Raw genomic sequence first — 14,578 nt, forward strand, 5'->3', positions numbered from 1 at the left:
AAAAAAAAAAAATATACACACACACACACACACACACACACATATATATACAAAATGTGGTATATCATCCAGAGAATGGAGTAGTTTTGATAAATAAAATGAAGTACTGATACATGCTATAGCATTAATAAACCTTCAAAATATGCTAAGTGAAAGAAGCCATTCACAAAAGACCACTTATATGAAATATCCAGAATACCCAAATTATAAAGAAATAGAAAGTAAGACTAAAATGTACCAATAAAAAAAACAAAATGTGGTATATCATCCAGAGAATGGAGTAGTTTTGATAAATAAAATGAAGTACTGATACATGCTATAGCATTAATAAACCTTCAAAATATGCTAAGTGAAAGAAGCCATTCACAAAAGACCACTTATATGAAATATCCAGAATACCCAAATTATAAAGAAATAGAAAGTAAGACTAAAATGTACCAATAAAAAAAAGCAAACAAACGAAACAAAAACAGACTAGTAGGTTGCCCACAGTTGGGGTCTGGAAGAATGGCAAGAGCCTGCTAAACAGATATAAGGCTTTTTAGGATGATGATGTTCTCAACATAGATTATGGTAATAGCTGAAAAATTCTCCGTGTTCTAAAAATACATTAAATCATATTGCTTCAATGTGTGAATTTCATGGTATATGAATTATATACTGTATCTCAAAGATGTTTTTTTAAAAAGTATATCTAGTAGCTTCCTGAGTCCAAATCTCATATAAAGCCTTGTTTCTAAACACCCACTGTTCATTCTAAAGGTAGAGTAACACAATTTATTAAAAATACTCTAACAGAAACTAAAATACCGGATGTTAAAATACTTTAGAAGTACATGAAATTAATTTCAATTTTCATTTTAATTTTGTACCTATTTCAGAACTAGAGCTGTTCTCTTGGCACCCAAAAATAAACTTAAAAACACCTAAATGCAAAATGGATTTGCTCACAGTGACATTTAGAGGTGGAGGGGGGATCTTTAAATCTGAATTCTGCTTTAAAGATGTTAATACTAGTGACAAGAAGGAAATTTATATCCATTATTTAAACAATGTTTACCCATAAGTGTAACTCATATTTTTTTTTTTAATTTTATTGAGTTTATTGGTACATTTTAGGGATACAGTACAGTTACATTCGTTGTTGGGATAACTCATACCTTTTGATTTCTTGTCCTTTTTGCTTAGAAGATTCACCACCATTCAGAATTTGCTCTAAATTCTTTGTTTCTACTGATCCATTTGGTTCTGAATTAGACAGTCCAAGTAATGACCTTACCCGCTGAGACCGCACATCTAATATTGTATCTGTGTAACCTACTTCCTGAAGATACCTATAAAGAGAAAATTAAAAGTACGAAATTTCACGTTAACACCTGCCAGACTTAAAACCGTATGAAAGGATTTTTCTTTAAACCCAGAATCCTAATAAATTATATTCTTCCTGTCTTTCTTCTCTACTGAACAGTTCCATTTTTAAGAAAACAAAACCAATTACAAAACAAAATTTAAATATGCAGTGGTGGCAAACCTATGGCATGTGTGCTGCAGTGGACTGTTATCACTGAAAGCTCTAAAGCCAGGTGTGGTGGCACACACCTGTAATCCCAACACTCAGGAGAAGTTGAAGCAGAATTGCTGTAAATTGAGGATAGCTTGGGCTACACGGTGAGTTCAAATTCAGACTGAACTACATAGTGAGACCCTTTCTTAAAACAACACAAAACACAAAACACAAACCACCAAACCAAACAAACAAAAGAAAAGCTCTAAAGCTTTTGCCATCATGGCATATAGTATGGCTAACAGTAAGGCCCATCATTTTGAAATCCAAATACCTTAAGTGCTTTAAAAAGCTTTGAAGAGTTAATGAGATATGTATAAATATGTGTGAAGGTATAGATATGTATAAATATGTGTGAAGGTATGTGTCCATGTATGTATGTGTATAAATTTTTTTAATGTATAAGGCATGGTAAAGATTAAGTAGAACTGAAAACAGTAACATGCTAAATTGGGGATTCTTAATCAGTGATCACTGAACAGAGTAATTCCTCTAGTATCTTAAGACTCCACAACATTCCTCTATTTCTGTGGTTTTCAAACTTTCATCTAAACCAGGTTACTTAACCTATGGCTCAGGATGACATCGAAAAGAACGGCACCAGATCATGACATATTATGAAGTGTGAATGACTTTATGTAACAAAGTATTTAAGAGGCTATTGAAGGATGCTAAAATGAAGGATAGCTTCAGAATTGAAATAGAAAACAGACTCAACAGCAAAGAAATGAACAAGGAAGATTGGAGATAAACCATCCTCACATTAGAATATAAAGCCAAATGGAAAGAAAAGGCTGAGCAGAGACAGATTATAAATCCAAGCAATGTGATTAGGCATTTATAAGAGAAATACTATGCAACTGATTTCTCTACAATTGTCTCTGCTCCTCTAAAACATACAATCCTCTTTTGGAGGTAACCATTCCCTCACCCCTGACTCTATTTTGAATGAATTCCCAAGATCTTAATCTAGGTAAAAATTACTGACTATGTGTCATTATTTGATCAAGTTGGGCCAATTCTAACCCTTTTCAGAGGGCCAGATGGTTACTGTACGGAAAAAAAGAAGTTGTCAACAAAACAGAATACAGCTGACACCAAAGGGTAAAAAGCCAGAGAATAAGAACACTTCCTAGGTCTTTTCAGTCTCTGATAGGTCCTCAAAGTACCCACCTTCTCAAGAGGTTATTGTTGAACATTTCCTTCAATTCTATTGGTCACCTTGAAAACTTCCAACCAAAAATCTGTTGTTCATGTTTCTGTCACTTTTATAGTAAAGAGTTTGGAAACTGAGGTAATGAATAAAAAAATAAATTTATAGAAAGAGTAAAAAATTAAAGGTATTCTCACTGGGTACAGTGAAGCAGAAACAGAGGTATTTTAATAAAAGTAAAAGGGAATGGGCTGAGCTGTGGTAAAAGTTAAGAATATCCACTGAGAACAGCAGAAACAGGAGGTGACCAGGGTTATGAGAGAAAAACAACAACAACAAAAACAGTTCTCTGCAACATTTGAACAGGAATCCATGAACAGATAATATCACTCACAATTCTATATTTTTGATCCAAGAGTTAATCAGAAATAGAAGCAGAAAGAAGAAATCAGAGCTAGAGTTTTACAGGAAGGTGTAATAAAATGGTGATAAAGTAGGCAGCATCAAACCTCCTATACTAGAAAAGTACAATGGGTCAAGGGTTCTAATGAAGAACTTAGGAAACAGAAATAAATCCCAACTACTAGGGGAGGTAATGTAGGATGATCACAAATTTGAGGCTATCCCAGACAACTTAGTAAGACTGTTTCAAAATAAAATTTTAAAAGGACTGAGACTGTAGCTCAGTAGCAAGACACATTCCCTAGCATATGCAAGGCCTTGGGTTCAATCCCTAGGACCACTAACAAAAGAAAACAAAACCACCTATACGTAGAAGATGAAAAAGGGAAATGAAATAGATATCAAGGAAAGGCCAGAGGGCAAATAAAATGGTATCTGGTATGAGAGAAGTGGGATACCTGATGACTACTGAGTTCACAGAATATTCCAGCGGTACAGTAGTTCTGACAGTCTGACCACACTTTGTGGGGTTAATGAAGGTAAATACGTACAGAATTGAGAAGGCTGCGTAACTGTAAATTACCCAGAGTAACAGTAGAATGAAAGCACCAATGTTTCAAGATTTAAGTAAAAACACAAGCACATAGAACCAACCAATTTGCCAAAGTACTTCTAACAGAAAAGAATTCAAACTTTTCAAGTTTCTACAAAATTCAACTAAAAAAGATTCGCAAGACATTTCTGAAAAATTTCAGATGAATTCCTTTCCTCAACCAGTCAGTCACAACACATAAGAGACAAATCAAATCTATGAGTTTTATAGTGACAAGGTTCAAGGGGTCTATACTGTTACTGTTCTGGCCTTCAAATTACTGAGTCTTAAATATTCTACCTGACAGTAGGAAATCATCATCATCTAAAACTTGGAGAAAATAAACTTAGAAAGAGCCAACTATCTACACAAAGCAAAAAAGAGTACCAATGTGAAGATTATATACACTGGCTCACTACAATTAAATGATATTTTAAAATCAGGGTACTTTCATACCTAGCTCCTTAAAGAAAGCGGCAAATAAAACCATTACTCACTGTCTTAACAGCTGTCTGCCTTGCTTCCACGTTAACTGGCTATTCTGAGGTGCTGTGGTAGCCTCTGTGTCTTTGGTTTCTTCTAAAAATTAAGGGAAAAAAAGTTTAACATATATTATTTCAATTCTTGAAAACATTGCCAAAGTTTTCTTAGGGATAAACTCCCACAAAACATACTTAAAACATTTTATAAAGGACAGGAAAAAATAAAAGACTATTTAGAATCACTTAGGTACTTCCTAACTCATTTAAAAAATTGGGAAAACTGGGAAAAATCCAACTGTGCTTCATCATAAAATGTTTTTAGAATTAGTATTTTACTACTTGAACGCTACTGCATCAATTAAAAAGGTGTTATTATATAAGCTACTTAAAATTAACACTCAAATCAAGCGTACAGCACACACTTGTAATTCCAGTACTTAGGGCTGAGGCAGATGGATCACTGCCAGTTCAAGGCCAGCCAGAGGCACACAGAAGTTTAAAGGCTGCCTGAACTACACAGTGAGAACCTGTCTCAAAAATAAATAGTAGATATAGAACTTATAAAACCTTTTCTAATCAATTTCATTTTTAAAACTAAAAGTTAAGCCAGAAAACAAGTTTATTAAAGACCCAAGTTTTATTCTCAGGAAACAATCTCAGGAAACAAACTGCACGCATTTTTCTCTTTATTGTTATTCATTACTTTTAAACTGCTAGGAATTGACTCCAGGACCTCATGCATGCCACGATAGCACTCCACTAATGAGACACACACACACAGACAGCCCTGTATGACTGAGGTGGCACAAGGCCCCGGGTTCAAGCACGCGCGCGCACACACACACACACACACACGTAGTTTAATAAACAGTGTAATTTCAGTAAGTTAGGCTCTCAACAAGTATCCTTGGAGTAAAATTTAAAACTACTTTTGACACTAATATTATATAAATATTTTCCATAAATTCTCATTATTAAAATAAAAATAATGAGAGGGGCTTGGAAGATTAATCTCCACTCAACATTGAAAACTGTCAGAATGATGCCTAGTTATCAGGCTCCTACACTCCTCAGTCACTTAATATCTATTTGTAGTAATTCAAATATCCTCCCCAAGCATTACTTGTCTCATGCTAACAATCTCATTATTAGCATCATCTCATTCTTCCCACAAATACAAACAATTCTAAAAATAATGATCTCATTCTAATAGTCCCTCTGCTTCCCTTTCTGCAAGATTTTTATTTTTAAATAACATAACTACTATACAAGAAAATACCTTTTTAAAAAATATCACTATCACCAAAAGTTAACAACTACTCTTAGTATTTGAGTTTGTATTTTCCATAAGTACATACATGACCAATCTAACTTCCATTGATGGAAAAAAAAAAAAAGCCAGTGTGTGTGTACTGCACTATAATTTGCTTCTGTCATTTAATGTCATCTTGAACAGTTTATGCCAACACAGATTAACATCATTTTAAAATGATCACACTAGATTGGGGGTTGTATCTCAGCAGCCAAGCACCTGCCTCCCATGTGAGAGGCCCTGGGTTCAATCCCCAGCACCACCAAAAAATAAACAAAGAAAAAAAACAATAAAAGACAGTTTATTCACTCCTTGCCTTATTTCATCCTTCTCTTCCCTGCCCTTCCATCATTTTTTTTGTTGTTCATTTTTTGATAGGGGCCTCCTATGTTTCTCAGGCTAGCCTCAAACTCCAGAACACAATCAATCTTCCTGCCTCAGCCACTCAAGTAACTGGGACTACAGACACACATCACCAATATTACATAATATTCTAATGAAAGTGTACACATATATAATTTAACCAATCCTTTAATGATGAAATTAATTTCTGTTCTTTTATTATTATAAACAGTTGCAAGGGATATTGTTGAAGTATATCATAAATCTACAACTTAATGAAAAAATTTTTTAACATGCCAAGAAAGCAGCACCTAGATAAAGGAAAAAAAAATCAGCACCACTAAAAGCCTTATCCCTTCTTCCAGTCACAAGTTACTCTAAAAAAAGTATCCACTGTATCAGCCAGGTGGTGTGGTTCACACATTTAGGAAGCTGAGGCAGGAGGATTGCTAGGAGTTCAAAGCCATGCTGGATTACACAATGAGACTGTGTCTGTAGTTTGTTCATTTTTGTTACTAAACAATATTCCACTATGCTAATACATCGCAATATATTTATCCATTTAATGCAGGATGTTCTCATTTTCAGATTTTAACTTTAAATGATACGTTGTGCCTCCTGTAAACGGAACACTGATTTATTTTATTCAATTTAAGTTTATACAGACAAAAGAGTTGTATTACTACAATTTTAGTAGTGGGCAGGAGAGATTTACCTGCTAATGTCTTACTTTATATAAACTACTGCACTGAGATCATGTAGTCAATTCTGACTCTGGCTTAGCTTCTACCCCAGGAACAACGATTATGCATTAGGGATAGCCCTTCAGTTTTAAAGCCTGCTTATTTTGTGAATGTACTAGTTATATTGGAAAGAAAATGTTTGAAATCTATGAATTCATCAAGTTTCTGGTGAAACCATGAACTACCTCTAACTGTAATATGACTGTCATAATACACATGGCTCAGAATATATAGGCCTTCAATTTTTCTATCATTTATGCTTGCTTTTCCAAGGAGGAGATCATGGTATTATTTCCTAGCATCAGAATGAGCCTCCATAACCACTGAAAAGCCTGACTAAAGAAAACACATGTCACCCTATCTTGATCTTGACTTTATTTATATGACAACTTAAACATGTAATAAATGGGTCTACTGATAAAAGTGAAAGTGAAAAAGATTTTTAAAAATTTAAGTGGTTTCCTAGATACCTAATATTAAGCTAAAAAACAATTTGATTTTTAAATTTCACTGTAATACCTAGGTAAAAAAAATTCTTACCCTAGCTTTCCTATCATACATGCTTTTAGTTTAAGTACAGAAACAACTACATAAGAACAAAAACTTGGCCAGGGATTTGGCTCAGTGGTTCCACCACATGCCTTCCAAGTGCATGTTTTTTGCCTTAGTAGCCAGCATCCAAGATCAGCACAGGTTTCAATTTGAGTACTTTATCAAAAACATGTAACTAATATACTGAAAAATAAGAAATTGCTCACAATATTCCCAAATCTTGCATAAAGTAAATCAAAATGTTTATTCTCCCAAACTTCTCAAATTCTAATTACATGGAGTCCTAAAATTAACATTAAACTGTTGGCTCTTTCCTACATCCAAACCTCTCTCTTTGCTACGTAATTATATTCATCTGACACCATGTTGGCACCCACTAGTAAGAGCTGAGCCAACTGGTGCTAATGTTTTGCTTCTCTTTTACACTTATTTGGCTGCCTCTATACTTTCCAAATCTAATCAAATTTCCAGTATCTTAGGACCAAAATCTTTAGTGCTATCCAGTTATAATTACTACCAAAAATGCACCCTATTTTTGCACAGGTTTCAATGCAGGAGAAACAGAATGGCAACCTCAGGATTAGGATGCAGATGCAGCTACTGATTTTTACCCACACTTAATATTTTCTCCGAATTTTAGATAGTTTATATAGTAAATCATCTATCCAATGCTATCAAAGCAAAAGGAAAAAGCAAACAAGTCTGTTATATAAGAATGAGCTTAAAAAAGGTAACAGAAGAATCAAATTTACCTGATTCAAAGGTTGGCATTTTCAAGTCACCTTGGTTGAGTTCTGTGCCATACTTTAATTTGTGGTATTTTGCCCTGAAATTTTAATAATAAATTAATAAAAGAATAACTAATTCCTTTTCTAAAGTTAAATGACTATTGCTATACTCCAATAACAAAACATAATACTAATGTCTTCTTTAAACTTTATTTGCAGCGGGGTGTGGTGTTTCACACCTGTAATTCCAGCACTCAGAAGGCTGAGGCAAGAGGATCATCATTAGTTCAAGTTCAACCTAGGCTACATAGTGAGTTCAAGGACAATCTGAACTACACAGTGAGACCTTGACTCAAAAAAAAAAAAAAATCCAACCAAACCCAAACAACTAACAAATGTATGAAATGTAGTTGCCAAGAACAATGTGCTATAAAAGAAAACAAAATGCTAAATCAGCCAAATAAATCCACATAATTTTTTCCTGCTTTATTTTATTCATGTAAGGAAATAAGGCACACATACCTTTCTTGTTTTAATGCATACTCTAACATCTTTATTCTTCTTACTAAATCCTTCTTCAAATTCTCTTGACCTTTTCTTTCTCCTTGTAAAAATGCTATCCGTGCCTAAAAACATAAATATGCATTTATTTCATTTTTCTTTAAGCATGCACATAGGTAACTACAAAAAAAAAAGATAAGCTTTTGTACTTTGACTCATGATCACAAAATTTAAAATTCAATATTTTGTCAGATAACATAAATACAATCATAAATTACCTATTTGTTATAATCCTTTAAGGTCCCTAATATTACTATTTAATAATTACACAATCTTCAAAGGAAACTTTTCTATTTGGTAGGGGATCGAACTTGGGACCTTGCGCTTGCAAGACAGGTGGTGGCACCACTGAGCTAAATCCCAGACCCAAAGTAAGCTTTTATACACACAAGTGTCGCACCTACTACAGAATGTGTGAAGGCTTGGGTTAGATTGCTGTCACTGCATGCATGCATGCACGCACGCGCACGCACACACACACACACACACACACACACACACACCTGCACCCAATTCCTAACATAAAAGTCACAAAGTACTGAGATTTGAGTCACAAAAAGAAATGATTCAGAATGTTTTATGTTGTTTGCAGGTGACAATTCCACTTACAAAAGCATAAAAAAAGATAAACTATTTAAGAATTAAATTGTCTGAGAGGGCTGGGGATGTAGCTCAGTGGTTCAGATGCCTGCTTCATAAGTGCAAGGACCCAAGTTCAATCCCTGGTACCAAAAAAAAAAAAATGTAAATTGTCCAAGAATGTGAAAGACTTGTAATAATGAAACATAAAACACTGCTGAGAAAGATTAAAGAAAACATAAACGTATCCCATATCCATAAATTTCAAGACAGTATTGTTAAAATGTATTATCCAAAGTGACCTATTATGTTCCAAGCATTTTTCTGTCCATAAATTATATTTCATAATTTTAAAAGGTTAAAAAAAGCTTCACTCAGTTGTTGATTTAAAAAGTAGTGTATTTTTGGGCCAGGGATATAACTCAGGGGCACCGTGCCTGCTTTGGAAGCCCAAGGTCCTAAATTTGATCCCTGGTACCAAAAAAAAAATTTTTTTTAAGTTTATTTTTCATGGGCTAGGGATTTAGCTCAGTGGTGCCATGGTCTGCCTCACAAGCACAAGGTCCTGAGTTCAATCCCAGGTACCAAAAAAGAAAACAAGTGTATTTTTATTATGGAAATAAGGTCGAAAAAAAGAAAAAACGGTCAAATACTTGGGTCTTTTTGTTAAGAGGAAAAAAAGGTTCTACAACGGAATGTGACGCTGCTTCAGTTAAGGACAGACTTGGGCTAGGAAGCTGAACCAGTGGCTAAGCACTTGTCTAGAATACATAGGCCCTGGGTATGCAGAACTGAGGAATGTACTCACCACATGCAAGGTAGAGCTGCACCACTGAGCTAATCCTCAGCAAGGACTTTCTGGGGCACCAAAAATTTCATCTTTAATCTGCCCAACTAAGTTAAATTTAATTCTTTTAATTACTCTGATCTGAAAATATGAAAGTAGGTATTAACTTGTTTGCTATATCCAATTTCAGCTGGCAACAAATCTTTTTTTGCTATTTTCATGATCCTTCAGTTCTGAGGCAGGATCTCATTATGTAGTCCAGGCTAGATTGAAACCTGTAATCTTCCTAAATTTCTTGAGGTACTGGGATTACAGACAGGTATGTGCCACCATGGCTAGCTTACCTTTACCTTTAAATGCAGGTAAAGTGTTCATTTGGGACAATGTTTTAAATATCTGAATTTATTCAACAATTAGAACATAATTATCATATGAGAATTACTTGCTATTGATATTTGACAACAGATGATTTTTTAGCTGTAAGACCACTAGAGGTCATCCGTGCAAAACTCTGAAGACTGATTTAACACCTATCAACCTTAACTTGGTTCACATGATTGCAGTTTGCTTTGAAAATAACACTATCTTGCCTAAAATAGTTACATTTGTTCTATTACAAGCTTTTTCTGAAATTATTTAGCCAAAAGCTAAAACCAGATATAAGTGAGTTTTGTTTAATGATTTTAAAACATTCTTTAGCACTTACTGAAGAGCTGAGAAATATTTAGAAATATCAACGGCATTAAGGAGCAAACTTTTAACGTTCAAGAAATTTAAAAAAGAAATTTTTAAATACTTTAAATTTAGGAGCAAGTTAAAGGCAAATTCAGGTTACAGCAATTAATAACAAACTGATAATGGTACTATTTAAAATATTAGGTTCTCAGGAAATGTTAAGCATTCTTCCCTTAGTGGTCAAATAAAATTATGGTAGGTGAACTCAAACATATGAATTCAAAGCACTTAAATATTTGGAATTAAGCAAGGTTCACTTTTAAGGCAGAAAGGTTACACTCGTATTTTTGCACAAAACTACTACCAAAAATAATCACATACAGAATCACCAAGGGGCTTAGTTTTTTCATTTTTTATTAGTACATGTTTATAGTACATTTATGTTTACATTTCTTATGTAGAATTGATAAATGTACATAATATATCTTAATTCCTTTTTTCCATCCTATTCCCCATCCCTTGATTGCTTTTCTTTTGTGCATGTATGCAACATATTTATACTCCTTGTGTAGAGTTAGTACATGTACAACACATCTTAATTCATTTATCTTCTTCCATCCCCATCCTCCACATTTCTTCCTACTATCTTTTCTTTTTTTTGGTACCATGGATCAAACTCGGGTCCTTGCTCTTGCACAGCAGGCAATGAGCCAAATCCCCAGCCCTCTCCTACTAGCTTTTAATGTGCTCTTCATTTGTTCTTCAGCTTTCTCATTTAAGAGAAATTATGCAATATTTAAGTCTGTGTGTCTAATTTATTTCACTTTACGTTATAGTCTCGTCTCAAGATGTATCCATTTTCCTACAAATAACTTCAGTTTATTTTTTCTCTATGGCAGTCAATTCTGCATTGTGTATAAATACATTTTCTTTGTCCAACTGTATTGATGGACATAATAGGCTACTTCCAAGATGTAGCTATTATGAACTGTGCTGCTAAAAACATGGGTAAGCATGATCAACATAGACTCTTTTAACTCTTTTGGGAAAATATCTAGAAGGGTGACAGCTGGATCAAATGGAGTTTCCAGTTTTACTTTTTTGAGGAGTCTCCACACTGATTTTCATAGTGGCTGATTTAGGTTACATTTCCTGCAGCAAAGAAGAGTTCCTTTTCCTCCACAACTTCTCCAGCATTATTATTATTTGATTTCTTGATTATAATCATTCTTTCTGGATTAAGATTGAATTTCAGGTGGTTTTTTTTTTCAATGTTCGTTTCTCTAATGGCCAGTGAGCTTGAGCCTCTCCTCATAAATTTATTGGCCATTTGTATTACTACTTCTGTGAAGTATCTATTCATTTTAGTTGTGCATTTTTTGACTGGGTCTTTTATTTTGGGAGAGTTCTAATTTTTTGAGTTCTTTATATATTCTAAATATTTGTCCCCTATCTGAAGAATGGCTGGCAGAACTTTTTCCCCATTCTGTAGATTGTCCTTTCACTGTGTTTCTTTTGCTGTGCAGAAGCTTTTTAGTTTGATAAGATTTTATTTGTTGATTCTCAGTACTGTTTCCCATGCAACCAGAGTTCCACACAAAGTCCTTGCCTATCCCTATGACTTCAAAAGTTTTACCTATTTTGTCTTCCAGCAGGCTGTGTTTCTATTTTAACATTTAGTTCTTTGGTCCATTTTGATTTCAGGTTAGTACATGGTGCAAGATACTGCTCTAGATTCAATCTTCTGCATTTGCATAGTCAGTTTTGTCAACACCGTGTATTCTTCCAGTGTATGTTTTTGACTCCTTTGTCTAAGGTCAAATAGTTGAATGTGCTTGGGGTTGTTTCTGCTTCCTCTCTATTCTGTTCCACTGATCCTCCTATCTGTTTCTGTGCCAGTATTATGCATTTTTTAATCACAAGTTTGTGATATAACTTTATCAAGTCCTGGATTATGATGCCTCCCACTAAACACACAAACACACACACCACTCTGTACTTCAATGTTTACACAGAACAAAAAAAACCTTTGCATAATCAATCATCTGGCAATATAAACAGTCAGTCCCCACGTAAGAGTGCATACACAATTTCTGTCTTTTCACGGAGAATGGATAAACTAAAGCCATGCTTGCAAAAGCTTGTAACATTTTTCATTAAATACTTTTCAATTTAATTGATGAGAATTTCAGAGAAGAGAGAAACTGAAGAAAATACTAAAGACATCCAAAAAGGAAATAGGTCTTATTTTTACCTTTTCTTGCTATAATGCGGACTAAAACAAGGTTTAGTAAATTATAAAAGAAGAACCATCATATCTCAATGTCATTTTAACATGTCAATAGTCATTTAAAGCTGATTGTCAATGGCACGGGTGGGACTGGTACTGAATGCAGGGGTGCTCTACCACTGAGCTATCTCCCCTGTCTTTTGTTAGAGACCTCTGCAGCAGGTTCCAGTCTCCTGCCCAGTATACAACACTCAGAGCTGAAGAAAGACTCAAAGACAGAATAAAAGAAACTGAGAAATGAGGAGCCAGGACAGCCAAGGCTGAGCAACCAGCAAAGGCCCAGGCCAACCCAAGCCACTGCTATCAGGTTAAAGGGGTTACATGAGTGTGCATGCAGTTGCTACAGACACATTAAGTGAAGCAGGCAAGGCTTATAAAGGAAAAGATAAAGCATTCTCAAATTAGGAACAGGACAAAATATAGGGTTGTAATGAGAACCTTGTCCTTCTAATTAAGGTTTTAGTCGTGGGAATCGAATTTGGGTGCAAGTTACTCTGACCTTGGCTGCACTTACTTCTCAAAACAAGCCAATTGTGGGGTTAACTCTTTACAGACTGCACCGCTTACATCCTGCTTTGAGCATAATCTCACTAAACTGTTAAACCAGGCCCTGAGCTTTATGAAGCCTCCTGCCTCAGCCTCCAGAGTAGCTGGGATTACAGATGTGTACGTGCCTTAGGCCTGTCCTCAATTATCAACTTTTAACTGTATAAATTCTCATTCATCTGACATTTGAAGGCATTAGGCCATGGATAAGCCCACTTTCCCTTTAACATATGAAACAACCATTTTAATGGTACTTTCTAAAATTATGTTTTCCAAAATCTTGACCATCTTTTTTTTGCTGTTGGTGTTTTATGATGCTAGGGATAGAACTCAGTGACTTGTGTAAGCCAGGCAAGCACTCTACCACTTAACACATCCTCATCCATGTCTTAAATGTTATAAACAACATTATATACAAATTCATAAAAATTCTGAAATATTGCAAAAGCCACCAGCCATGGTGTTATAGCACCAATTCAGATCTGCACAGTAATATAATCACATCCCCCAGCTACAAAGAACCATTTCTATCAGAATTCTAGACTTACAGCATTCTACCAACGTGAAGAGTTTTCCTATTCTCTTAATGATGCTTGCTATACATGTTATGGTACTGAGAAGTGACAATCCGCTTCCCTCTTTCCCTAACCATTCTATTTTCTAGCAAGGTAGCTAAGAATCCAAATTATATCTAAGCTAAGAATATATAGACTTTGCTACTTCTAATTTATTATGTACCTTTGAAGAGAGAATAAAATTCATTTTAGAATATGGTAGGATATAAATTTTTTAGAATACCTTCATCTTTTGCTTTTACTACTGACAAGTTAATTCCTGGGAGTGAAGCTAATGATGAGAATGTTGACTACATGAAAGATTAATGTACCATCATAAAATATGATTGCTTCTATACTATTTTATCAGTGAGAAAAACTTCTTGCTGGAAGGCAGAATTATGTTCTTAAGACTGCTGTTTCTTTCTAGGGCCTCATGCATTAAAGGCAAGCACTTTATCCTTAAGCTATTATATCCCCAGCCCTATTAAGACACAGTTTTGCTGCCCAACATAAACAAACTTACTTGACCCTAACCAATTCTCCTCTACTCATATTTTTTTTAAAGAATTTGTGCCTTAGCTGGGCATGGTGGCGCACGCCTGTAATCTCAGCACTCAGGAGGCTGAGGCAGGAGGATCGCTGTGAGTTGGAGACCAGCCTGGGCTACATAGTGAGTTCCAGGTCAGTCTCACATACATAGTGAGACCCTGTCA

At 34.8% G+C, this 14,578-nt stretch overlaps 1 protein-coding gene across 5 annotated transcripts in view; it reads right to left on the reverse strand.

Annotated features, from left to right (window-relative positions):
* Window positions 1-14,578, reverse strand: part of Strn3 (striatin 3) — a 71,221-nt gene that overhangs the window by 47,157 nt on the left and 9,486 nt on the right. For all 5 annotated transcript variants that reach the window (XM_010633554.3, XM_019208873.2, XM_010633555.3 and 2 more), the window contains exons 2-5: window positions 8,393-8,496; window positions 7,895-7,968; window positions 4,209-4,290; window positions 1,161-1,334 (exon numbers count right to left, since the gene is read on the reverse strand). In XM_010633554.3, the coding sequence (XP_010631856.1) occupies window positions 1,161-1,334; window positions 4,209-4,290; window positions 7,895-7,968; window positions 8,393-8,421 (359 nt within the window). In that variant the 5' untranslated portion in view covers window positions 8,422-8,496. The remainder of the gene's footprint in view (window positions 1-1,160; window positions 1,335-4,208; window positions 4,291-7,894; window positions 7,969-8,392; window positions 8,497-14,578) is intronic.

Source organism: Fukomys damarensis, unplaced genomic scaffold (genome assembly GCF_012274545.1).
Source record: "Fukomys damarensis isolate Sample0158 unplaced genomic scaffold, DMR_v1.0_HiC HiC_scaffold_17, whole genome shotgun sequence".
NCBI lineage: Eukaryota > Metazoa > Chordata > Mammalia > Rodentia > Bathyergidae > Fukomys > Fukomys damarensis.